The sequence below is a fragment of the Varanus komodoensis genome, unplaced genomic scaffold, assembly GCF_004798865.1.
Source record: "Varanus komodoensis strain SLA01 unplaced genomic scaffold, ASM479886v1 scaffold7_1, whole genome shotgun sequence".
NCBI lineage: Eukaryota > Metazoa > Chordata > Lepidosauria > Squamata > Varanidae > Varanus > Varanus komodoensis.
In genome coordinates this window covers 18341807-18368787 of record NW_025336479.1, presented here as the reverse complement: position 1 = coordinate 18368787, position 26981 = coordinate 18341807, and the positions used below count along the sequence as shown (strand labels likewise).

Below are 26981 nucleotides of genomic sequence, written 5' to 3'. Positions count from 1 at the left end.
TGCAAGCATCCTGAAAAATCATGCTAGGGCTTATTTTCTGGTTAGTCCCTATTCAGCATGAGGTTCACTGGGTGACTTTGGGCTAGTCACTGCTTCCCAGCCTAACCTACCTCACACAGTTGTTTTGAGGATAAAATGGAAAGAAAGAGGAGCATGTATTCTTTCTCTTTGGACAAAAGGTGGGCTATAAATGTAATGAATAAATAATGTTAGTATGACTGAAAACTAAAATATCCAGAGTATCCTATTTGTTTCAGTAAAACTAAATTTTAAGTTATTGAACTCCCACTATGAATAGGCTGGAAGGAAATAATTTTAGCTATTTAGAATTCTTTCCCATCTTTCTGCAGTTTTATATCTTGAAGCTCATCCAGCTCCACTTATTGATCTTAAATGCTTAATTTATTAATAAACTGAATGGGTAAAATATTAATTTTTGCAAAAAAAATCTTTTACGACAGTGTCCTATAAAAGGACAGAATAGTTGGCTGAGCTATAACAAACTGACTGACCCAAACACAAATCTTTGCTCTCTCATTCCAGCAAAGTGTCTTCCAGGTGTCTCAAACTACCACTCCCATCAGCCAAACCCAACATGGTCATTGAATAGTCTTGTGTTGACAGCTGACTATCAAATCACAAGGGAGTTATTCTTCTCCCTGTATAGGCAGTCCATGAGTTACCAACATCCGAGTTACAAATGACACGTACTACAAAAGAACTGCCATAATGCCTATTGATTTTTAAAAATTACTGCAGAAGGTCATTACCACCATAGAGCAGGGGGTGGCCAGACTTGCTGAACAGAAGAGCCACATGTGGTAAATGTCAGATGTTTGAGAGCTTCAGGTGGGCTTCCACGGGAGGCAGTGGCATGCAGTTAGTGGCAAGCTGGTGCTCACTGGCACCCATGGTGGCAGGTGATGAACCGCAAAAAAGACTCAGAGTTTCATGTGGGTCCTGAGCCCTGGTTTGACCACCCCTGCCATAGAGAGAGAGGAAGTAAGAGGGGATAAGGGGAGCCCTCCAAAGCATCACCATAAGTGAGAGGAAATGAAAGGATAGAGAGGGAGGCCTCCAAAGCAGGCCTTCCTGCCCCATCCATCTGGAGAGGGAAATAAATCCCTCTGGGATTTCTTTGCTGCAAAGAGGACACCCTGGGAAGCTTGTGTTGCAGGGGGTGGGAGGGAACCCCCATGAATGTGGAGGGATGAAGTAAGTGATATCATTTACATACAAATTCAACTTGAAGACAAATTTCCACTTTCTCAGGAACACATTTTTGAAGCCCACATTTGGGTCAAATAGCTCAGATGTACAGTACACGGAAATAATGCCAAAAACTACCTGGTGGCCCTTTTTGGTGACAAGGGCCAGCACCATCTCCCCCTTGCTAATGCAGCTGTAGCGGAGTGATCTTGGGTAGGAAAGAAATGAGCTCCTTGTAGGTGCTTGTGTTACCACGTATCCTCCTTTATGGAGGGCAGTTCTTTTGGAAGCGGTCCTGCGCTGGAAGGGCTATCTGTGTGGCTTTAAAGATGTGTGTGGTTTAAAGATAGAGAACCATAGCAAGGGGTGAGAACAGGGGCCTTGAAGTTGCACATTCATGGCTAACACGCCCTTCCCTAACTTAATAACTTCCATTGATTTCAGTTGACCACCTCTAAGTATGACAAATTCTGGATCAAATCCATTGTAATTGTGATTAAATTATGTGTGTATCTATGCAAATAAATTGTGCCCAGATCTGTATCCTTGTTTGACCTCTTTTTGGAGATCCAGTAACTGATCATATTCAGGCTGTGTGAGGCCTGGCTGGTTGATACCTTCTGATGGTGCTCTTCTTCAGAGGAGGGGAATGCCAACTCTTGGGGGTCCCTGTACCTCTTCCCAGTGGCAGAGGCCCATGCACGCTTCCCATTGCTCTTCGGTCAGAGGGTGACTAGGAATTACCAGGTTGCTCACAAAAGTGGGGTGCTGCAGTGCAGTGGTTTTCAACCACTGGTCCATGGACAAGTGTCAGACCACGGGATCTCTCCTACCTGTCCATGGGGGTGGGGAAAACCCACTCATTGAGGACTGGTGCAGGGGCTGGCTGTGCTCCACCACCCCTTCCTTGGTTGGCATCACATTTGCAGGTGGTGTGCTGATGCTGTCATGGAGGGGACAGATGGTTCAGTGGGAGCCAGCTGGGAGCCACGCCGTGCTGATTTTGGTATTTTGTTCCTTTGTTGGCATTTTTTGTTGCTTGGTTTCTGATTGCTTTGGAGAATTTTCTTTATTTTTCTTTTTTTGGTATCATGTTGGGCAACAAATATACAGAATACTGTGTTATGTGTATGGTGCTTTTTGTTTCTGCCTCAGTGGTCCCCGAGGTGGTTTTCCTGATTTTGCTGGTCCCCAGCTGTAAAATGGTTGGAAACCACAGCTGCAGTTAATAGATGCCCTTGTTTGTGTGTGCATTTCTGTGAGGCATGGCTCTCTTCGCTGGGCCACACAGTCCAACGGTATGGGGCCAACTGAAGTTCCCTGGTGCTTCCATATTCTTCAGGCCATACTTTTATTGAAAATGGCCAAAGCTCCTTGCAACATTATTTTTATTCATTAATACAATATGTGCCAATCTGGAGCCTAACCACAGGTTGTTTTAATGTAGCAAGCATTATAGCGCTTAATGAGTTCTCATAGGGAATGAGATGCTGGCTTAACCTTCCATACTAACTTGCTTCTTTGCTACCTGCTTTCTTTGAGGATTAAAATGAAGTGTGTAAATGTGGCATCTCTCGTGATTTAATGTACTTTTTGGTAGGGGAAGTTTTAGTTTCAAACCATTATGGTATAGAAGCCTCTCCTTGATGATACCTGCTAATCTCCAGTGTGCAAAGCAAACCTTGTTGCATGGAAGCATAAACAAAAACTGTCAAGACGATTTACATAGTACTTTGCTTTTGCTAGAATATTTAATTTTTCTGCTCTTTAATCATCCTCACTACTAAAAGCATAGTTAACACAAATAAAATATCAAGTTCCAGAGCAGTACAGACGGGACCATTTCTGTAATTATACTTTATATTTACTTACCTCACTTCCCTTGGGGAATTTTGAATGCCTCTAAGTATTTTAATTTAACCTTACTAATTACTATAATTATATAGAACAACCTGTCATTTTGAAGCAGTTAGGTTGCTACCCAAATATTGTGCCAGACTGAAAGTCAGGAAATGAAAAATGAAACCATCGAAGAGTTCATATTCTATTTTCTCTTACCCTCAGTAAATCATGCTGAATCTTTTACCTTCTGGGCTGTATACCCTGTTTTGCTTTTATAATTCATACACATCTGAGGGGGTTTTGGCAGAGGGAATGATGTTAGATAAGTGTGTGTGTGTGTGTGTGTGTGTGTGTGGAGTGGGGGGAATCTCAACTATCTCCAAGTGTTGCCACTCCAGGTTTACTGATGTGTTAATCGTAAGTGTGGGAAGTCCTAATTTTCCTCTGATTTCTGCCAGATTTGGATGATCTTATCCAACTTCTTTATGACTAAGGCATCTTCCTCTATAGAAGAATTATCTTGTATCCTCATCTGTGTACAGCGGCTTAAGATGGAGAGACATTGGACCCAAGGCCATCCATTAGCTTCACAACAAAAAGAGAAATCACCATAGATGTTGTTGTATTAAAGCCCAATACCCAGGTCTTGGTACCATATTAGTATTTCCAAACTGGATATGTTGTTAATCCCATGAATGACCATTGCATGCTTGTTATATCTTCTTTAGATAAAAGCCATGAGGGAAACAGAGGGTTTAAAAAGAGACCACTCTATACTCTGGTCTCTCCCATTCCCTAATGGTGTCACTGTGGTCTCTTCTCCCACTCCCCAAGCCACTACTACCAAATACTGTAGGTTCAGTCAGGATAGGGATTCCATATGGCTGCTACTGAGTGAAGAAAATAAAAGTAAGCCAGGGGGACATCTCAGACTCAGAAAAAATGGATTCCAGGGTTCCTACCCTGGTAGATAAGGGGATTGCTGTGGGTGTAGTATAACTTGATTTTGTGCAGGTTTTCAGCAAGTTCCTCCACTATATTTTTATAGGCATATTGGTAAATGTCAGCTTGACAACATTGCTGTTAGGTTGATGGAGCATTGCTAAATGGTGCTTTTTGATAGCTGCTTGACAACCTGGAGAGAAGTGACAAGAAGTGCTGCAGGGTTTTGTCTTGATCCCAGCTTTGTTCAACATTTTATAAACGATTTGGACAAAGGAGTAGGGGGGACGCTATGGAAATCTGCAGATGTTTAGCCTGGAGGGAAAACAATTAGGAGGTGGCCTGACAGCCATCCTCAAATATTTGAAGGGCTGTCACACAGATGATGGAACAATTTTTTCTTCCTCTAGAGGGTTCAGAATGAACCAATGGGTTCAAAGAGGATTTTCAGAAAAATGGTTTTTGACAAGAAAAAGGATTTTGACTAAACACCAGGAAGAACTTTTTGAAGGCACTTGCTGTACAAATGGTGGGCAAATCTGTTTCAGAAAGTGGAGGCAGCAAGTTGGACCTTGACACTCCTTTCAGCTCTGATTATTGTACTTCACTTGAGAGTCTTAGTATTTTATAAGTGGGGAATTATAATTAGCTCATTAAGGGAAAAGGGAACAGACACATAATTTGGGGAGTAAACTGGCTGGATCTGCTAAGAAAGTTTTCTCATTCAAGTTTTCTAGTACTTTCTCTGCCCTAAATATACTCAGAACAGAGAGTGATGCTGGAAATACAGAGTAATTTAAAGCACAATCCTATGGATGTTTAGAAAGGATAAAATCCTGTAACTTTCAGCATTTCCTCCCCAGCATGGCTAGCTAGGGAATGTTAGGAGTTGTAGGACTTTGTCAGTTTAAACATGCATAGGATTATGCCTGTGAGCCAATCACAAGAGCAAGAGTTGGACTGTGACCCAGGAGATCTGGGGTCTAGCTGCACTTGGCCATGAAGCTCACTGGGTGACTTTGGACTAGTCACTGACTCACAGCCTAGCCTATCTCACAGGGTTGTTCTGAGGATAAAATGAAGAGGAACAGGATGATTATTCATTATTTATTTTCAATAAAAACAGTAGGATACCAAAAAAAAGTTCTTAATGTGTGTGTCTTGTTACAAGATTGGAAGTTTATTCTTGGGCATTGATCAAAGAAATTCATTTTCTTTGCTCTTCTATTTTTTCCATCCTAGTTCTATCAGATTTACCAATACTGTGGTATTGTGGTTTAGTGGAGCCAGGGTTCTCAGGTTCGACACACTGGTATATTATGATTAGTAGGAATGATGCATTCTCTGCCACCCAACCTCAGACTTTCCCTGCTCCCTCTGAAGCAAGCTGTGATGTTCAAAGTAGCTTAGTCACATTCCTCACTGTGGGCTGGTTTGCACAATTCAACCCATCATTCACATGCCACAACAAGCTGTGGCCAAGGGTTGAATATTCAGATCCCAAAGGTATCCTCAGAGGCTGAGTTAAGTAAACCATAGTGGGTTGTTTTGATCTTGCTGACTGGTTCAATATACAATTGTGAACTATACCAGTTCTAATGCAAAGTTCTAATGCAATGTTTTTGGAGTTGCTTCTTTTCTAATGGGCAATTCAAACTCATTAGTTTTACAAAAGACCTCCTTCTGGTCAAGAACAAAACTGCATCTTAAATTTATATAATGTGAGATAAGTCATGTTAAGTGGGGTTTGTGGGGACCTTCATAATAAGTGCATACATATCAATATTTGCCACCACAGAATTGCCAATATTATATAAAGACATAGATGGCTTTGTCCTGTAACAGAACATCAGAGTGATGTCAAAGAGCATAAGAAAAACCATGCTGGAACAGACCAAAGCTCCATCCAGTCCAGAACTCAGTTCACATGGTAACAAACTGGGTGCTCACATGATAGCTTCCTCTTTTATGAATATGTCCATTCCCCTTATAAGCCATCTAGTTTGGTGGCTATCACTACTTCTTGTGGCAGAGAATTCAATAGTTTAACTGCACACTGTGTGAAGAAGCACTTTCTTTTATCTTTCCAAAACTTTGAACTGGAGTTGTCATTTTGATGTCCATTCTCCCTTTTATTTTTCCATGACTACTGTTTGCTTAGAAGCCTCTGATGAATGACTGTCAAAAGTTGTTTGGCAGTCCAAGTCAACAAAATCTGCCAGATTGCCTTTGTCCATGTGATTGAATCTCTCAAAATAGTCTAATAGGTTAGTAAGAATAAGCCATGCTGATTATTTTTCAGCAGGGCTTATCCCTCTGTGTGCTTACTGATTCTATCAGTAATGTTTTCAAGCAATTTACCCAGAACCTGGGTCCCCCTTCGTTCCCTTTTTAAAAATTGGTGTTACATTGGCATTCCTCAATCCTCTGGTACAAAGGCTGATGTTAGGAACCTTATAAATATTTTGATAAGAAGGTCACAAATTTCTTATTTGAGTTCTATAAGAACTCTGGAATGGATGACATCTGGGCTGGGTGATTTACAGACTTGCCATTTCTCACTAAGGTTAAGAATTTTGTCTTTTGTGACTACTATCTCCCTAAATAGCCAGGACATAAAATGCTTAACTAACCAAAAATTCAATACTAGTATCACACCACCTGGGGTCTGATCCATCATGACAATATTATGTACTTATATTAAGGAGAAACAGCTGCCTTTTGTTGTTTGGGATTGATCTTTGTAAGCACGTATGGCATGATCCTGTGTAAGATGAAATAAAGATATACGAGGCTATAATCATCGTAGGCTACAATCATCTGCACAGCTTTCTGGGAGTCGTATTAATTATAATGGGGCTTATTTCTAAGTAAATATAGGACTGAGTAAACATAAACAGCAGTGAAGAAAAGTAACTAGACAGAGTAAAAAGCCAGGGTAGATCAAGGACCAGTCTCATGGAAATGGCATAGCTTGGTATACACCAATCCCCTGAGACCATTCAGGTGTTACCTACTTAGGATTTTGGTGGCTGGGAAAAGGGAGACCCCTTGAGGCAGGGGTCTCAAACTCAACTGACCTGGGGGCCGCTGGAAGTAGAGTCTGGGTGAGGCTGGGCCGCATCAAGTATTCCACCACCGCGGTGGTGGTGGGCCGTTCATCCCGCGGTGCTTTGAAGGCCGCAGGGCCTCTCCCCGTGCCACGCCCGTCCCGGCACTTGGCCCGCGGGCTGCGAGTTTGAGACCCCTGCCTTGAGGGTTTTTTCTCTCAACTCCATGTGCAATTGGAAGTTTGGGGAGGGAGGGCTTTTGCTGATTTAAGCAGGTGATTTCTGAATAATTAGCATATGGACTATATTGATGGTATTGGCATTCAGATGAAATATTTGTTGGTATTGTAATTCCTTCAGTTGTGGATATATATAAATTTGGTTGTCATGGTAGATCTTTATGGTTTGCTGTGTATCACGAGAACCTGTTTAGCTAATAAAGTTGTCCTGTATCAGGCAACGTTTGAAGGTTACCATTTTGCAGGATACCTGTAGTATGCTGTTAAACAGCAGCTTGCTCAGTGGTAGGCTCGAAAAAAAAAGAGAATTCTGAGCCTTTGACTGCAGAGGTGCGATTTAATTGTTTGACAGTTTTCTGCCTGTTGGTAAAGATTCAGCAGGGGTTGCTCAGCTTGCGTCTCTTAATGCAGATCTTTCAGAACTGCAAAAAGCTTCCCTGTGGAAAGATGAAACAAGAAGCTTGTTTAGAAAAGAACTGAGCCAAAGGAGGTTGTCAGCCATTAGATCTGCAGCTGCACCCAAAGCAGTTAAATTACTGTGGTGACATGAAGACAGTTCATCAGGGTTGCTTTCTGGAGAAGACCCAGAGCGGGGTCAGAGTTTTGTTCCTAAGGGGACAGCATGGATTATGGTCAGCAGTTGTACAATGTCAGGGTTATTTCCCATGCAGCATGGCAAATACTCTTATAACATGCTGACTTTCTGCACTTTGGGGTAGCCAAACAAGACCTGTTCACTGTGTGTCCTGCACGATAAAAGCCAAATTGCTGGAAGGAAAAGAAAGTAAAAAAGTGAAAGGAGCAGCCCTTACAGGAGCTAGTATGTCCCCCGTGGCATGTGCAGTCTTGCTATTGCCTGGCTAGAGATCTGGCAGGTAGTCGATCAGTGATAGTTAAACTATCCCTTAAAGTTCAAATTAGGGATGGGTTTGCTTGTTTTTTACTATCTTAGGCGGGATGTGAATGGGCTATGCCCTTGAAATTTTCTGCCAAGAGCTTATTCCACCATTCATTGTAACATGAAAAATTAAGGGGAATCGAGCTCTGCGGGTATCTGTTGTTTTTTTGGTTCGGTACTCCAATGTATGACAGTATAAAAAAACAAAACGCAATCCTTTTCTAGTCTCCCTAGAAACCAGGATAAAACGTCATTGGACAAGGAGCTTCTAATATTTTATTTAAAGTGGACATTTATGACTGGCCATTGACCTTGAGATTCCATTAGAGATAATGAAGGGCAGCATTTGAGGTTTCTTGCACAGCATGCAGCAAATGATGCATACCCCCGGATCATAGAGCAGTTCCTGTTCCATGCTGTTCAAGGATGGCACATAACAATATTTGCATTAGTTGCTTCACCAAAATGAAATGAAACAGCAGTTTGAACACATCAGATCAGTTTCATGTTTTGAGTGTCAAAAAACACCATCTATCGTAGTAGCTGTTACCCTGAAACCTCTCTAACCTGTCTTCATGTGTATCACAAAGTAACAGGAATAGATGCAAGGGCCCCATTTTTATTGAAAACTGTCAACTAGATCTTAGTGCATTCTGAGCTCCAGCAATTCTTCATCAAGGACAATTATTAAAGAATCAGCAGGTAAGACTATCTTGTTATGACACTATCAAGCTAGGATCGCTAAACTTGAAGCTTAGAGTAATCTCAGGGTATTCTTACTAGATCGTTATTGACAAAGGTTTTAAAGATATTTTGAAAATAGTATTTAGCCCATAAAAGTCAATAAATAGCGATTCCATAAAATTCTGTAAAAATAGATATTGCCAATAAAACCTGCAGCCAACCAATTAAGGAAAGGCCAGCAAGATCAGGTGAGTCTTAAGAGTTTTCCTAAAGAATTACAAAGACGAAGCCTCATGTATTCCTGAAAGAAGTCAATTTCCAAGGTTTTGTACATAGGAAAGAGCATCTCCCTTGCACAAATGACTCCAACTGCCTTTGTGACAGACAGGTGAGAAGGGCCTCTGCTGATGACCTCATGTGTGGACAGGCTGGTACAAGGCAATGCGGTCCCTCAAGTAACTTAGACCCAAAACAGTAAGACCTGGAAGTTTGTGTTTTAAATAAGGCTTAGAATCACACTGTCAGCCAGTGCAGTTAGCCCGGTATTACTTTCACATGAGCAGCTGGCCCAGCCCGTACGTCTATTCAGTCCCAACCATTTGAAGATTCCAAAGTGCCTTCAAAGACAACTCCACACAGAGCACATTATTAAGCCATCCTGAATGTTACCAGAACATGAAAAACTGAATCAAGATCCTCCCTCTTCAGAAGTGAGTGAGATTTTTGGTTGGGTTTAGTAAGAATTTACTGAAATTTGCTCAGGTCTTCAGATCTGAGGGAAAAACAGCATGAGAGTATAGAAGCTCAAATGGGGGGCTGCCCTTGAAAATGGTCTGGATACTTCAAGTGGTACAAAATAGAGCTGCCAGGTTGCTGATGGGGGTCAGTCGTTATTCTCATATAACACCAGTCCTCTGTCAGCTACACTGGCTTCCAATTGAAGTCCAGGCCCAATTCAAGGTGCTGGTATTAATCTATAAGCCCTAAATGGCTTAGGTTCAGAATACCTGAAGGACCACCTCCTTCCCTATCTGCCCTCATGCCTCTTAAAATTGGCGGGGAGGCCTTGCTCCGGGAACTCTCTGAAGGAGGTACATAGGCTGTCTACCCAGAGGAGGGCCTTCTCTGCAGTGGCGCCCAGACTGTGGAATGCACTCCCCAGACAGGTCTGCCTGGTGCCGATGTTATACTCCTTCTGGCAACAGGTAAAATACCTTTTTATTTAACCATCATTTTAAAATTTAAGGTTTTTAGATGTTTTCAGATTTTTTTTCTTCCCCACAGTCATATTTTCTATTCTTTTCCTCCCTTTTCTTTTCTTTTCTCTTAGTTTATGATGTACTGTTTTATACTGTTTTAATAATTGTTGTTTTATTGTTGTATTATTGTAATTCTACATTGTGTAAGCCATCCTGAACGCTTGTCAGAAGGACGGGATATAAATATTTGTAATAATTAATTAATTAATTAATTAATGCTGGTGTAGCTGAAAATTCCTAGAGCCAGTTCGATATTTTAGTTCACACGGAAGCTTGACTTTTGGATCGTCCTTGAAGATGTGGCTCTGGCGACTGATGTAATAAATGGCTGCACAGTTCTTTCGAGCCCACTGTTCCTCAAATGTTTACACTATTGTATCTGCAAACATTTATCTCCAGAAACAAATGCATTTTTCAGATCTTCATTGCAAGAGTTTAGCTCCTCTACAGAGGCTAAGGATCCTACCTTTGGTATACTATTCTTCTGAGAATACCATGCTGACCTAGCTGAATTCAGTGTGGGAAATCTAGAATGAATTCCTGCACAGCTAATATTTTGTACAGACATCTTGAGTATTCGCATTCTTCTTTCTTAATGAAGCAGGTTCACTCTGGCAGAACTGCATTTTCTGTAGTGGAACTCAAATGTCAGAATTCTACAGAATGCTTACTGCTCTGCGGAAACAGGTTTAAAATAAAAGATTTGTGTTTCAAGTCTGAAAAATCTATACAGGGTATGCATGTGTGTATAATTCAATAATACTGCTCTAGCTCTGTAAAGAAATGGCACACACAGTTTCCCTTTGCCAGAGTGTTATGAGAGAACTCAATCAAGGAAGGAAATGAAGACCAGACTTCACTTTGCGGGTGGGTGGAATCAAGTTGTGATGTTTGACTAAGCTCCCCGTAGTGCTTTCCTTCAGACATCAGAATGACATATACAAGTGCTTCCATTCTGTGCATCATTTCTTACTTTCAACCTTGGTTTACCTGGGCTATCTCCATGCAATTTATATTATCCAGCACTTCAGTAAAATGCTTCAGAGAAAATCCATAGTTACATGCTCGGAAAATGCTGCTTTATATTATTTTTTGTATTCAAATGTTTACGTACTAGTCATCCTGAAAAAAAAGAAAATTAACCAGAGCTAAGCTGTCGTTGGCATTGGCAGGCCATTACTACTATAAACACCATGGACTAAATCCAATGTTATCTTACCTTAAGACTCTTAAAGACAGCTTCAAGGACCTCACTGCACCTGTCCAAGCCACATCACCCACATACCTGGCAATCGCTGCCACTGCTTTAGCTGTAGCTGTTGCTGCTGTTCTCAGCCACATCAGCCATAAAAAGTGGCTGGTTTAATTGTGCCAAGAGACAGTGAGGCCCATATGCCTGGCTCTGAGAATGACCTTCTCAGCACCAGGCACTTGTGTAAATCTATGGCAGGACTTAGAATACTATGTGCAGTTCTGATCACCACACCTAAAAACGATGCTGTAGGGTTGGGGGAAAGTGCAGGAAAAAGTCAGCAAAATGATCAGGGTGTGGGTGGCTCCCCTAGGAGGAAAGTGTTCAGTAACCTTTTTGGTTTAGAAACAAAGCAAGCAAGGGGAGACATGACAGCAATGGTCAGAATGGTGCGTGGAGAAAGTGGATTTTTCTCCATCTTCCGTAATACTAGAACCCAGGATCATCCCATGAAGCTGATTGGCAGGATATTCAGGACAGATAAAAGGACGTACTTCACGCAGTACATAGTTAAACTATGGAACTCACTGTCACAAACGGTTGTTGTCTACCCATTTTGACAGCTTTGGGAAGAGACTGTAAATTCATGAAGGAGAATATCATGTGGGCAGAAGGTTGATCTAGCATGGTGGTTCTTATGAATGGATATGGTAGGGATGATCTCTATCTACATCCTTTCCCACAATGCCTGGCTCTAAGGAATAACTCCAGAACCAGGCCTTTGGACCTGTCCAAGCCCTGGCAGCCACTTCTTAAAACTGGCCCTGTACATTTCCCCGAGAGGATCCTTAGAGTGACCAGAGGGCAGGTGGCTGCTCTGGACACCAGATGGCTGCTTCCCCTTGTGGCAACTGCTGCACCCAGCAGTCTGGCAGCACCCACAAAATGGCCCCCACAAGGGGAGTTCCTGGTGGTGGGCATACATAAGTTACTGCTTAAGATCTGAGGCCTGGCCATGCTCCCTCCCCCTTATCCTGAAATATGTCTTTAGGAATAGCATATATAGAAACAGAGGTGCGTTCACCTGTTGGGGTTATCATTATCCATGCTAACTTTTTAAAAAGCAGCTAGTGTGATATGAATAAAAGCAATTCTTTTTAGGCTAGAATTGCTTCTCAATGCTTTTTTCCTGGAAAATAAATGTCTGCCTTATCAATTCAGGATTGTTTCATGTATATGCTAATACAGCAATCTCTCTCTCCCTCTCCCTCTCCCTCTCCCTCTCCCTCTCTCGGGAAATTCACCAGGTTTTTCACCCTCATGGACTGATATTCACTGATGACATTACTTTAAATGATCTGACAGGAGGAGTGAAAAATGAATTGGTATGATTAGGGCTTGCTTTGCAAATGATTACTTATTTCAAGTTGATAATGGTAACAGCTATAAGCAAATAAATGAAAGCTGCTATACCAAGTGCCCTAGTATAGCAGCATATCATGCCCATGATGGTAAATACCTTTACCTATGACTTTAAAGATAACATTTGAAAGAACCAGCATCATAACATACTTGTATCTTGCTGGGTGAAGCCATTGTCCAAAGTGATGAAGGCAACAGTGGGTGCTGCCCCTTCACTTCCTACGACTGGTGCAAATTTCAGACAAACTCTATTCTCTGCATTTTGGTTGGGACAGGCGGCCAAACCTATTTTTTCCCTTTCACATCCTAATCTGTGCAGCACCAAGATGTGACCTCTCGCTTGTTTTGTTGATTGAAAAATATGCAGCCCCTTGATTTTCTGGATTCTGCTGCTCCTTCCCCATTGAATATTTTTCTTCCTTGCTGAACATTCTGTTCACTACTGGAATGAATCCTTCCAGGAGAGGCCTGTGAAGGTGTGTGAGTGTAAGAATTGCTTATACATCATATTTCACCTGATTATTGTCTGCTTATTAACAATTGTTTCCAGTGATGAAGTTTCTCATTGTACCAGCACAGGACTATGTGATGAAGTGGGTGATCCCATGCATCATTTGACATATGGGGCATGTGTGGGGCAGGGAGAGAATGTACTTGGATAAAGGTGCAGGAAAATATTATTAAATCATTTCTCTCTGGGATCTCTCTGGGATTTTATTTATTAATAAAAGTAGAACACAGGAACTTTTGTATATTTTTCCTGCATGGGAGTTTTTGTTTTAAAATTACAAACTGCCTTGAGCTTTAGGGATACTGATGGACTATGTTTCTGTATAGAAGTAGGGGCATTCACTTTTGTTTTAATTGCATTTTTAAATCAATTTTTCTTATTGTTGACAGCCAGAGAGTAAAGAGCTCATCATCATATTTAATAGGGCTCATTAAAATAAAAGCAGCTGTACTCTGATTCAAACCTTTGACCAGAATGATTTTAAAAATGCAACAGGGTGAAGTCAGTGGAATCAGAAAAGTAAAGTCTGCAAGTCCCTTTTTTTAACTGGAACCACATCTTCTAGAAAATATGTGATATTGCTGCCTCTTTGCAGATGGAGGTATATTCTTGAGGTAGAAATTCACAATACCTACTTGGCATAAAAAAGCACGTAGCTCAAGAAGTCTTGAGTTGTTTTTCTGACTGATATACTTTCTTGGGATGTGAACCTTAACCAGTGATGTTCTGAATGATGTTGTGAGTGTGATGGGGTTTACTAGTCATCAGGAAACGAATCATCAAAAAACATGCTGCATACAAGGAGGAATGAGCCTATGATAATATAGGCCAAACATATCTTGCCACGACAGTGTGACTTTAGCAGAGAAACTGATGATAAAGATGAACTGGAGGATAAAATGACTTCTTAAAAAAGCAAAGTTATTACAAGGTTCATTAATTCTCTAAAATCACATGAAGGGAGGGAGGGAAATGAGTCTTGAAGAATTACTGGCTTTAGTTCAGAATGTCAATTTCTACTTTTTAATCCTAGTTTTTACAATTTATTTGACATTCTGAACAGCAGCCAAAAAAGCTATTATAAGTATAAAACACACTCATTGGTATAAATCTCATTACGTTGAACAATTTAATTAAGGTATTGACATGCTTAATTGAAACGTGCAAGGAGAGACCATTTTCATATCTAATTTCCATATGCTTTCTGTTTTAAAAAGAAAAAAAAGGCCTGTAAAAATGTTATAAATTCGGCTAAGCCCTCCACTCCCAAAGGAGCCCTTGCTCCCATTTACCTTGATTTAGAGCCAACCACTCTCCTAAGTGGAGGTCCATTAAATGGATCTGATGTATGCCTGACTCAAACACGCGTCAGCTTCTCTTATGATCAATAGAGGAATATATATATTAATAAAGCACCAACTTAATTAAATAAAATAGTCTTCTGGGTAAACTTAAGATACTTGGAGATGGGCAGAGAATCAATATATTCAGCCATCTGAACATTAACTATGTGCTTGGAAATTTTATTCTTGCATTTTGAAGAGGCTTGCAGTTTTAAAGTATATAGGCTTACAAAAGTTGACTCCAAAGAAAGCTATTATACACAAGGGTTTGCTTACTCGGAGATATCTCTGCTCTGCCCTATATCTTTAACACCTTTCTTAACTATTTATTCTAACACATTTGTGTAGATGCCTGGTGTCAAAAAGGTTTAACATGAATGTTTTACTGGGGAACAGCTTGCCGGTGGTCTTTCGCCTGTTCTCATAAGTCGTGTATGAACCTTAACACACATTTAACTTAGATGAGTGTGAATGTGTTGTTCCTATTCATAGTATAATAGTGTTTAAACATTGATATAGCTTAATTTCAAAGTTGCTGACACAAAATTAATGCTAACTTATTATAAACCAAATCCTCTATCATGTACAGATGAGTGAATTTTTAGTAGCATAACATCATGTTTTTCATATGTCTATTCCCCACAATATTTCTTATAATTTATGGTTGGTATTTGTATTTAATTATCTATGCATGTGTTAAGGAAAGCAAGATGCAAGCTAGCTTCCTTGGTGCATTGAAAATAATCGAATAGTCTATAACCAGTATCCTAGCTAAGGAATCATTTTAGCATTTGGTCCTTAAATTGTTGAAATGTGAGCTGAATTTCAGGTATTTTCCTTGAAAAGGAAATTAGAATTTCTTATTCCTTACTACTGGCAGAATTTAACAACATGTGAATGGAAGACCCCTCGTGCAATGGGATTCTTTTTATCTTTTCTGTCCCTTCATTCCTTGTCCCTTAACCATTCAGAGCAGATTTTTGAGGGGGCACCTGCAGGTGGCATTCATTGGCCTTCACCCTAATTTTTAAAAGAAGTATGCAATTAGTTCTTCTTATTCATAGCTTAGAAATGTACTGAGTTTAAAATTTGAATCGTATTGATTAAAACTTACTTCAGTTTTACTAAAATGGAATGTGGCCCTTACATGTTGACCTTTATGATGAGATCTATCCATCTTCCATATCAAGATTTTGAGATCTAGGGCTTTAGATGACCACCTTCTCTTTCTATTGGTTGTTATTTTCCATAGATTTAATTGATCATGCATTGCTATTTTAATACAGATTTTAATTTTTATTATGCATGATTTTGTGAACTTCTGCTGAAAAGTGTAATATATATGGGTTAGAGCACAATCCTGTCATTACCTAGGGGGAGGCATAGGATTATTCAGCATCTCAACTGAAGCCTGGCACAGTTCTGAAACTTCCGAGCTGGAACTGGGAACATGGAGCCCCCCTCCTTCTCTTGCACTTGGCACAGAAAGAACAATCCCAGCTGCCTCTGGGGGATTGGAAATGGAGGCTGGGACTGGTATCTTATGCCTTATCAGTAGGCCCAAGGATAGAAGCTCCAGGTCAGCTTTTCCTTTCTTTTGATTGTGTTGGTCAGCTGTGTTGCCCAGCTTCTTTTTTTTTCTCTTGATTAGGGTCTGATGAGGAAAGTTGGGAGGTTGGATGATTTATTACTAGGGCTTATCAAGGAAGGAGGGAAGTTCCTTCTTAAACATAACTGACCACCCTTTATTGCTTTAACTGTTAAGTTCTTTATTACCTGAAGCTGGGTTAGAGCCCAGGAAAGAGATGCCTCAGACATGGCAGGCCACTGTTGCATTGGCTGTCAGATGTCACCCTATTGCCAGACTGAGGTTAAGAAACAAGGCCCCAGGAAGGGGCTTTTAAGTCCATCCAGTCAGCAAAGTGGCCTAAGGTGTTTTTCTGACCAACTTTCCTGGGTCTTTACTCCTGGAAAACTCATTGCCTAGCTAATGCAGAGTTAGTTTTGCTATTTTTGGTCACGATGATGTGCTGAAGAATCAGCATACTCTTGGGAACTGTGGTTATATTTTGCTTTAGTGTTTAATCATTACACTTTTACTGCACTTTGTGTTTTTCCTCATTTCTTTTAAATTATAGTCCAATCTTCTCTTCCCTTTTAAATAAAACCTTTTAACATCATTGGTGTGATTGCTTTGGGTGACTTTGGCAGTAAATCCAGTGCCCAAACCAGTGGCAAACTGCCAGAAGAGGGGTACAAACAGGGATCTGGCAAGGTAGCTGCAGGATATTTCCCAGCCAGTCTTAAGAATGCTGTATCCAAATGGCACCCCAGTCTTTTGCCTTCCCTCTCTTTTGCCAAATATGTCTAGATGAAATGTAGAGACAGGATGCAGGTTCATGGAAATTTCCACTGCTGCATGTTACATCATGTATTGGATGCATGTAAGCCTCTGAGCTGGGATGCTTACATGAGTCAGGCATGGAAAGCATTGGATTGCACCCTTATATTATGAGATGTACCAATGCTAAAGATTACCCAACAATTTTAAGGATTCAAAAACACTTTATTTTGAACTACTCTCAGGATTTCTGTCTTCTTATACCAATGACTTGCTCTTCCTTTGGATGTACAGTTTCTTTGACTGTGATATAGTGCATGTAGTTGACCTAGACATGCGTATATGCAGTACATGTATGCTTACAGCCCCACAACATTTTCTCTCCAGCATCTGTCATGGTCTGTACCAAATCGTTTCTCTAAATGTTGCTAAATGTGCCAGAGCATCCATTACTAGTCCTCCATCCATGATGTTATGCTTTATTTAGTTAAACCCCCTTCTGCATGACTGATTGTACATGGAGAGAACAGCAATGCTATTGGACTATAACATACAATTTCAGTCAAGTTAGACTAATAATTAATATGTATAGAATTACTGTGAGCAACTACTGAAAATGGCATGTATTCTAAGCAGTTTTATTATTTGCAGTCATTAAGCTAGTTTGAGAAGGATCAAAGGAACAACCCAGAATCAGATACTGATTCAGACATTATCTTCCATGCGCCTGTTGAGTATGAATTCTTATTTCACATCTCATTCACCACACTAAAGCATAGTTAAAGTAAATGCTAGTTTAACTTCCTAAACATGCAGGCAAATCATGGTTTAGAACTTGCTTATTCTTTAATTTTTCAGGTTTGCATAACCCATCTGTAGTATAATGGTCTCTGAAAGTGGAACAAGAACTGTACTTATGGTTTGTCAATTGATACATCACACCAAACCATAGTTAACTCAAAGGTTGCTTTGCATACCTACTTCAAACCATAGCTTCTGATTTTGGCCTTCCAACTGACTGCTAACTTCTATTCATCAATTCAGCTATTGTGCCAAATTAAAGGTAAGATATTGTAGTTTGGCATGATAACTGAACTGAGATTGCTAATTTGATGAACATTAGAAAATTGCATTGATTTTAATAGGTATTGTTGGGAGGATGCTCTGGAGCGAAAATTTGAAATTAGTCATAAATGGATTTGTCTGAAAAATAGAGAGAACAAAAAATAATTATTGCTGACTTAAAGAATTCAAGAGAATTTCTTTTTGTTCCATCTTGACAGATCCCCCAGTACCACTGAATGTAAACCACCCACTTTAAGACAGTGCTAGAAAGGACCTCACAAGGATGAGAAGCCCCCTTTGACTTGGAGGCTTCTGATCATCAAATGCTTCCAAACTTCAACTCCTGCCCTGCATATTTTGGTAGATGGACGTTTTAGTGATGAAGCTCCAGAGGAGGACATAGTCTTGCTTCTCTGTCTCCTCCCTTCCCCACCCACCAGAAGAACCCTTTGCCCCCTCTTCAACATCATTTTTCTGAGCTCATAGGCAAGCTAGTGCAGTTGTTTTCATGCCATCTATGAGGGGCAAAGGATGGTGATCAGACATCTTTCCTTTCCATACAGCAAGGATCTCAAGCATTTGGTATCATTAAACAAACACGTCAGCTAGAATTGATATTTTTCCAGTTTCTATATTGCAGAATAGACTTTAGGGTGGATACATACCAGAATTATAGTTTCGTCTCTTGAAGAAGTGATAATATTTAATTGTCATGAGAACATTTTCTCTTCATTTTGTGCTCCTTTGTAGTCAGAAAAGAAAAACTGGGACATGTGAACTTTTATATGAGTCTGTTAAGCATGTGGTCTCCTCCATTCCCTCAGCAACCATCAGCTTCTCTTTTATACTTAATTTAATTGTACAAACTGACATTGTCAATCTGCAATCCAATAACATGTTTGATGGCAACTCAGAAGAGAGTCTAGTTAATTTTTGGAAGTGCTATTATGTAAATAAATATTCTTGCAGAGTGCTGAGCCAAGACATTTGCTGATTAATCGGAGTTCTGCCCTTGTCTTCTCCAGGAATAAACCTTGAAATGTCAGAAGATACTTTAATGCTTTTAAATAGCTAGAACACACCCACACATTTTTTTGCACGATTGTATGCCATTATGTGGGAAGCCTGATACTAATCACACTGTGCAGTCTTTGTGGTGTGCAGTAGGGCCAAATATCCATCAAGGCTTGCTTTCACATTTCCAATAAGGTATTTCATCTTTATTTCTTTAGTAAATTATTTTTTTCTTCACCACTGCTGAATAGACTATAATTATCTGTGCATTTCTAGGTCTTGCTCTCCACCCCATACCCTGAAAGTTGTGTGTCAGTAGAGAAAGATGTTAAATATTGTTAGTTCTATAAAGGCTGTTGCCAGATGATCTCAAGCTCCTAATGGTGAGAGATGGGATTATATTATCAAATCATGTCCAACATTATGACACCATCTGCTGTAAATATTCCCCATGCTGCTGCTGTTTTGCATGGTCACTATCATTAAAAGTATACAGTTACTAGTACTCATGGAGATCAAGTCATTGGGCAAAGACTCTAGCTTTTGATACCTGCATGAAGAGTGATAGAAAGAATGTTGTCTTGCTCCTAATAATTTTAAAACCTGGGTTATACAGAAGGATGAAGTCATTCAATTCCATGCTTTGGTCATCTTTGTGGTGTGCCTCTAAGGGTTCAAATGCCTTTGCTATATAGCTGTTAACATTTTTTTGAATACCATTATGTAAGATGGACTCAAGGGTGGAGTCATCTATGGAACAGACATATTTCAGTATCTTTGATAATTTTATAAGGAACTATCACAAGGGGGAAATATGGGCATGGTTCAGTATTGTTCTTTATAAGAAGGAACACTGATGTATAGAATGGGAATTTCTGGAATGGGAATATTTTATAAAAACTTAAAAAAAAATATTTTGTAACCTTTAAAACTATTCATTTGCAATATTGGGCCACCATTACCTGCACTTTCTGGTGATTTTAAGACTTTTTGGGACACAATAGGGCATTTTCAGTTCCTGATTTTTTTTAAAGTCAAGCCACTGACAAATGCCAGCAGTGGATTTTTGAAATGCAATCTTTAGAGTACTTCCCAGCAAAACAGTGAGGAAATCAGCCACTTTCTTCTTCCAGCCAATTTATTCTTTCTCCCGAGGTGGGTGGGGGAGTTAAACCCTCCAATGTCCCCCTAGGCCTCTGCTGATCCCTATAGAAATATCTTAGCTCAATGTAATTAACTTGAGATTTGTATGCTGGAAAGGGGCTGGGAAATTGTTCCAATTTTGCGTTGGCATTTGAAAAGGATGGTTGTTCATATTTTGGAAGCAAGTTAAAAAACAACAAAGAGTACCTTACTCCACAATCAGGACTGTTTAGTACATCTACCCAGACTTGTAACAAAGCCTGGGGATTTTATTGTGCAGAAGTCCTATATGCCAAGCTGTAATCATGTAAGTGAGTCCTAAGTAAGTTGGAGTGGTTTCATGATTTAATGTTATTTCTCTTCAGGCTTAAAAGGAATATTAGTGGTACTGCATTCTATCTAATGCTGTCCTTCTCGTTCATGGAAGATTCTTTGATCCATCTGAAGCATCTGTGGAAGGCACAGGACCAGGACACCTTTTTGCCAGTTCCCTCTCCTTTTGGCATCTCCTCCCAAACCACTCCCACTCTCCATACTCACAGGCAGAGCTTTCTATGAATTTAAGGACACTATTAGCTACAATCTACAATTCGTTTGTATGTGACAATAGCAGCTACTCACCTGTGTGCATAAATTGGTGTTTCTGTTGAGGAAATGTAAATTCAGAAACCCAAAGAGCAATATGATACCTCTACTACTGAAAATCAAAAACTGTTCCAAGTGTTAGACATTTGGAAGAAAGCATGGGGAGAAAGCATTGCTAGCAAATGCTCTTCCTGCAATGCATTATTGTCTTAGCGTCATGATGCAACAGGTTCTTTCTATGTATGGTTTTGTGTCCAAGGCATGCTGGAGACAAAGCAGTAGTGGCTACTTTCCCTTTGAAAATACAAAAACCACAAGTTTTTTGAGGCTTGCCTGTAGCACTGATCAAGCAGCTGATGAACAGGAAGACAGTTCAGAGCTAATACGATAATCCTGGTGTCTGTTTTTACTGATGGCTAAATTTCAACCTTTTGCATACATGCAGAACTGAGACTTTATTTTTCTGTAATGAAATAGCAGGATGCTACCTTTATGCCAGGCTTTATATTGCTAACCCTATCATTGTTCTAAATACACATTTTAAAGATTTCCACATGAAATCCATCTCTTTCTTTAAAAGACATGTTCATGAATATTTAAGCCTGATACAGTTTTCATCACAATTTTTCAACTTTAAACATTTCAGAAGTAAATGTGTACAGTGGCTGCATATTGCTTTTTTAATGGCTTTAAGAGGAAGTTGTCTTTGAGAAACTGACAGCAATGTTGTAGAAAAGTACACATTTCTTTAAAACTTCTCACTGTTGGATGAATTTGATGGCAGTTCATTTGCTCCTTAAACATCTTCCAGAATTATTTGGAATGCAGTTATCAAGAAAAAATCACCACACTTCAGATCTTCAGAACAAGGCATACTTAAAGTGAATGGGCATCTACAAAAGTGCAGCTGCAAGTTCCTCACAGCTATAGCAACACCTTTAAAACTGTCAGGTTGTCAGAGCATGAGATGTATTCATGAAATCAGTACACAGTCTTGCAGATTTATAGAGTCTGCATTGTTAGCAAGAGAAGAGTACCTCAATAGAAGATAAAGTGATGGCAAGTTACAAGATTTAAAAAAGAGAAACAATATATTTCCTACAAACTGCTATTTTCTTGAATAGCCATAGAAAAGACACAGTGTGGTGATAAGAGGCAACATAATATAAATAATCCTGCTGAGCCAGAATACTAGAAATATTGTTTTAAATCATGAGTTTGCTACCTTTCTACTTCACTTGAAGAAATATTAATGAACAGGTTTCAAGACAGTTGTTGATTTTCTTGATGTGTTAGGTTAAGGTGGATGCTTATCTTTTTTACATCCAGTTGTCTTTCTTGTGTTGCGTAGTTTGTCATTATTAAATGACAATACAAATTCTCATTTCTCCAGCCATGCTTTTATGAACTCGACTTTTCATTTTTTCAGCATATTTTTATTCTACCTTTAAATCAGTTGCTGTTACTCCTCCATATTGCTTTTAGTAGTATATACTGTAGTACTGCACTGATGTGTCTCTGAAAGTTGATCATCTACAAGGTCTGCTGTGAAGCACTGAATATTTCAGTACTAAGTAGTGAGAAACAAAATGAGAAAGAGGGGCTATATTATTAGTCACTGTTCCATAATTTGGGAAAGCCCAAAAGAACATGGATGTGTTTCAAAACAAGTCTTTTATAAAGCAGTATAGCATTATGCATGGCCATTTGTGTGTCCTGTCTGTCTGAGAGAACAATTACAGCTACCAAGAGAAATTGGTGTAGACTAGATGACTAGTATAAATTGAATTAGTCTGACAAGGACATTTGGGGTGGGGGTCGAATGGACTATCAACCTGATGGAAAACAGAAGAAAGCCCTTGCTGACATAGCTTGACCTGCGACGTCAGTGTGGGTTTTCTGTGTGGTGCTCTCATTCAAAGCCCACTGCCTCTTATTGAATAAAATCAATTTGATGGTAGTTCACAGTACAATACAGAATTCACTTTCAAGTGTGGTGGGGGAGGTTCCAGAAGGGGTACTCTAAGGGCTGCTGGTCACAAAGACTGGATTAAGGTGAACCACTTGTACGCACTTCAAAAAAGCTAAAGGTATCAGAGACTGAGGAAGCGGCCTTAAAACAAGTGCCCTTTCCAGTAATTTTGTAAAAACAAGGGTGGGGGGTTGTGTGGTTAATAGTAGTTCTGGGACAGTTCTTTTGCTTAATTTTGTGGAAATTTGAATGAAGAGGTTTTTGTTCTTTATCAACTGTGGCTTCTAAATGTTTTGGCCTGTAAAGTTTAGATAGATTGCCAGGGTTTTATAAAGCATATTTATATTGTTAAAAAGCTGTAAATGTAACACGTTTCCTTAATGGTTTGTTCACCTTGCTTGGAACTCACTGAACAACTTAATATCCTTCTGTTCATTTTCATTGAAATGGTGGTGGTCATTTTAATCCTGATTGTTTCTGCACTTATTAAAATGCTTCTATGTTCCGTCTTCATTTTATCTCAAAAGGGAAGCAGAATGGAGGGTTATTGAGATACTTTTTTCTTACAGTAAGCATGGAGTTTGCACTTTAATAAATCCTGCACATGCTTACCTGAGAGTAAATTCTTATTAATTTTTTTTACTATTAAACTCAGTAGGATTGCTTCTGAGTAAATATGTATTCAGTTTCACAGAATTTTATTGTATGGTTTGACCATCTAGCTATATCAGATGTTCATACACATGTTTTGTTTCCTAACTTTGTTGTTAAGCTTAATGTAATTTTAAAACGTAAACTTTTCAGAAAGACATGCAGAAATTGAACAAAAAAATTAAAATTTGGTGGAATATTTAATCCAGGCACAATCTGTTGCCATACACAATTTCTGCTTTTCATGGAAGTCTTGAAACCTGCAGTGCAATCACACCAAATCATTGCCTGCAACAGTAATATAATTGTGCAAATCTACTTCTGAGTAGTCTGTAGCTGCAACCATGTGTGTTAATGTGTTTTGAGTTCATTTGTTCTTACTGAGTCTGTATTTTCTTCTGTTTAGGGATTTAAGCGAAAACCAGATTCAAGGCATCCCAAGGAAGGCTTTTCGAGGAATAACTGATGTGAAGAATTTGTAAGTGACGCTTATAAAGGAGCTTGAGCTGAAGCTAAATCTTTTATGTGTTACTGTTCTTATGTATTTGAATTCCAGGTGTATGCCAAATACTTTTTGGTACTTAGAAATGAGATAGTACATTTTAAAAGATATATATTCTTCTTCAAGATTCTAGCTTTTTAAAAAGGGTCTTCAGAATTACTGGGCAGGTTAAGGCAGAGCGCATGAGACAGTAGAATTTTCCCTTGAAAGAGAGCTAGCTAAAATGATCTAGCTTAGTATTGTGCAGGATTTCTGCCTGAAAACCTAAATGCCTTGGGCTTCTTTTCTTGTGTAATGTCTAAAGAAAGTGACATTTACAATGTGATAGTACAGGAAAGAATTTGGCCTCTTTAATATATGCATATAACCCAGTAAATATATATTGTGCCTTTCTTTCTTGAAGTCATAATAGTAATTAATATTCATTTATTTTCCTAAACTTGTAAGGCACCTGACATATATATTTTGGGGTTTTCTCAACAACCCTGTAAGGAAGACAAATAGTGCCAACCATAATTCAAAAAAGAAGGGGAAGGTAAGCTATAGCACTGCCCAATGAATTAATGGCTGAGCTGAAATCTGAGCCGAAGAGTTCTAGCTCATGCTGTTAATCGTTATGCAACTGCAACTAAAGTTAACTGTACAGTTAATTATTTTTCATTTATGAGTTGCAAAAACAGCATCTCTTCCCATTCTATTACTGAGCTTTGTGTGTATTACTTTTCAATCAATTGTGTTAATTAATTTTCTCCTGCACTGTTTTAAGCTTCAAGTCACCAATTGCATTTAACATATATCAATGTACTTAGATTAAGATCAAGTGGAAACAAGGCTCTTGACCAGAATTTTCAGAGAAAAAGCAATTTGGGGATCTGTTAAAATGACAAAGCATTGTTATTTTAAAGACATTGCTTACATTTTAGTTTATATTCCTTGGAAGTGTGATGATTCAAAAAGAGGATACTGATTTTGCTCTCGTTTAAGTTTGTTGTACAGTTTAAGTTAACTTACATGCGGATCTCAGCTCTGTTTTTGTATATGCACAAATTTGAGCAGGAGTAGATTTCTTACAAAACTGCATTTTTGCCTGTTTCCTTGTTTTTCTATATTTGCATTATTTATAAGCCGGCACCAGAGAGCCACTTGTAAAAATTATTTATCTAGCACAAGAGCCTATGAAAGTATTTCAGTAATTATGATATTCCATATATTGTAGTGCTAAACTGATGTTTCATACAAGTCAGAGGTGCTCCTTGTCATTCAAATGGCAGAACTTCTGCTGGGTGGGATTCAGCCTCTGCCGCATGGGTACCACCCTTCCTTTGAAGACACATTTACAGAATGGATGTACTCCTGATTCAGCTCTGAACCTGGATGTCAGGTGTGTGTTTCCTGCACTGAACCTGTTATCCCAGCTGTGCCCATTCCTGGTGATGTCAGATCTGGCCAATAACATATCCCTTAGCTACAACCTGTTGGTCTACTATAATACACTCTGTGTGGGATTGCCTTTGAGAAAAGTTTGGAAACTTTGGCTGGTTCAGAATGGGGCAGCCAGTTTATTGACTGAAGCTAATTCTAGGGATCATATGATTCTCTTGTTACATGAGGTTCATGACTACTGATTTGTTTCCAAACATTGTTCAGAGTACACAAACCCACACATCTTGGGCCAGGTTATGTGAAGTCTGCCTTTTCCCATCGAAACATGCATGCATTTTAAAATCTTTGGGGGAGTCCCTTTTTGTAATCCCAACATCACTGGAAACAAGTTTGATGTGGTTGCAAGAAAGGATCTTCTCACAGGCTTGGAAATTCTCTACAAGGGAAGCCAGGTTCGTACCTTCTTTCTTGTAATTCCACTAGCAGACAATAACAGTTTATTCTGGCAGACCTCTGGGGTGTAAGCTAGTTTGTTTGCTGAAATAGTTTTTAACTGGCTGGCTGCTGTTCATTTCCTTTCGTACTGTGTTTTAATGGTGTTTTAAATTTGTTTGTTGAGCACCTTTTTTGGTAGAAAGGGAGAGGAAGATAAGAGTTAATAAATACATATATACACACTTAGAAGAAATGAATTGGGTTATTCCAGGGCTTTACCAAGTTGACATGGAATGTCTGCCATCTATTTTGTTTATTTCAGAGCTGAAATATTTTATTTTGCAGGGAGTGTTAGTAAAAGTTCAGTGTAATGTCTTTGCCTGCCCCCAGGCTAAACCCCAGTAGCTGCATTGTGGAAAAGGCGAACTGTTCTTCATGGACAGCCCTATACAGAACATAGTACAGTATTATGCTAACTTGGAAATGGTTGACTAATTTCTCCAGGTAAGACTGGAACTGAATTTTCAGTTGAAGCTTATAAAAGGCGATTAGGACTTTTCAGCATTTCAGTTTTGTGCTTATTAGTGCTAACGCACAGATGTGTAAGAGCAAGAGCTGTGCCCTGGAATGCCAGAAAAAGGCTGCATTATTGGCAGCCCACTACATGAGGATAGCAGGTCTCAAAGTACCTGGAAAAGAGCTTTGAACATCACTCAATGAATGAGGGAGCAGGAAGCGCCAGAGTCAACCAACCCACCTCCAAGTGCGAGATGCACAAGTCGTGTTTGAACTTCTCCAGAACTGTGGAATACGCACTATTGCTTCATCTTCCCCTTATATTTAGTTACAACCAAATTCACTCACTTCTTTCAAGAAAAATACAGAACTTAATAGAAGAGTAAGACACGTGTCTGGCAGCTGTAATCTGTTTTGCATTTCTTCTTTGTAAAAAACAGGTATGTAGGTACTATAATGCATATGACACACCTCTTCAAAATGAAACAATAATGTATTCAGTTTTAAGTCTATAGGCTTTTAAAATATATTATGTAATTTCAAAATGAGAAATGTTTCAGGTGACTGAAACTGGTGTTTTATGCCAAAAATGGTCACATTTTAAAAATACTTCATGTTTATTGACCTGTGTGTGTGTGTGTGTGTGTGTGTAAACTGAATGTACTGTTAGACATTTGTTTTGCTTCTTCTTACAGTTTCAAAGTTATGCAATGTCTTAGATGCCTGGAATTGTTGTAATATATAATCAGATATTGATCTTAATGGATTCAGGAAATAATCCTT

At 39.3% G+C, this 26981-nt stretch overlaps 1 protein-coding gene across 1 annotated transcript in view; it reads left to right on the top strand.

Annotated features, from left to right (window-relative positions):
* SLIT3 (slit guidance ligand 3) overlaps positions 1 to 26981 on the top strand; it is a 524682-nt gene that overhangs the window by 243585 nt on the left and 254116 nt on the right. Inside the window, exon 5 of the mRNA XM_044453633.1 lies at positions 23769 to 23840. Within this exon, the coding sequence (XP_044309568.1) occupies positions 23769 to 23840 (72 nt within the window). The remainder of the gene's footprint in view (positions 1 to 23768; positions 23841 to 26981) is intronic.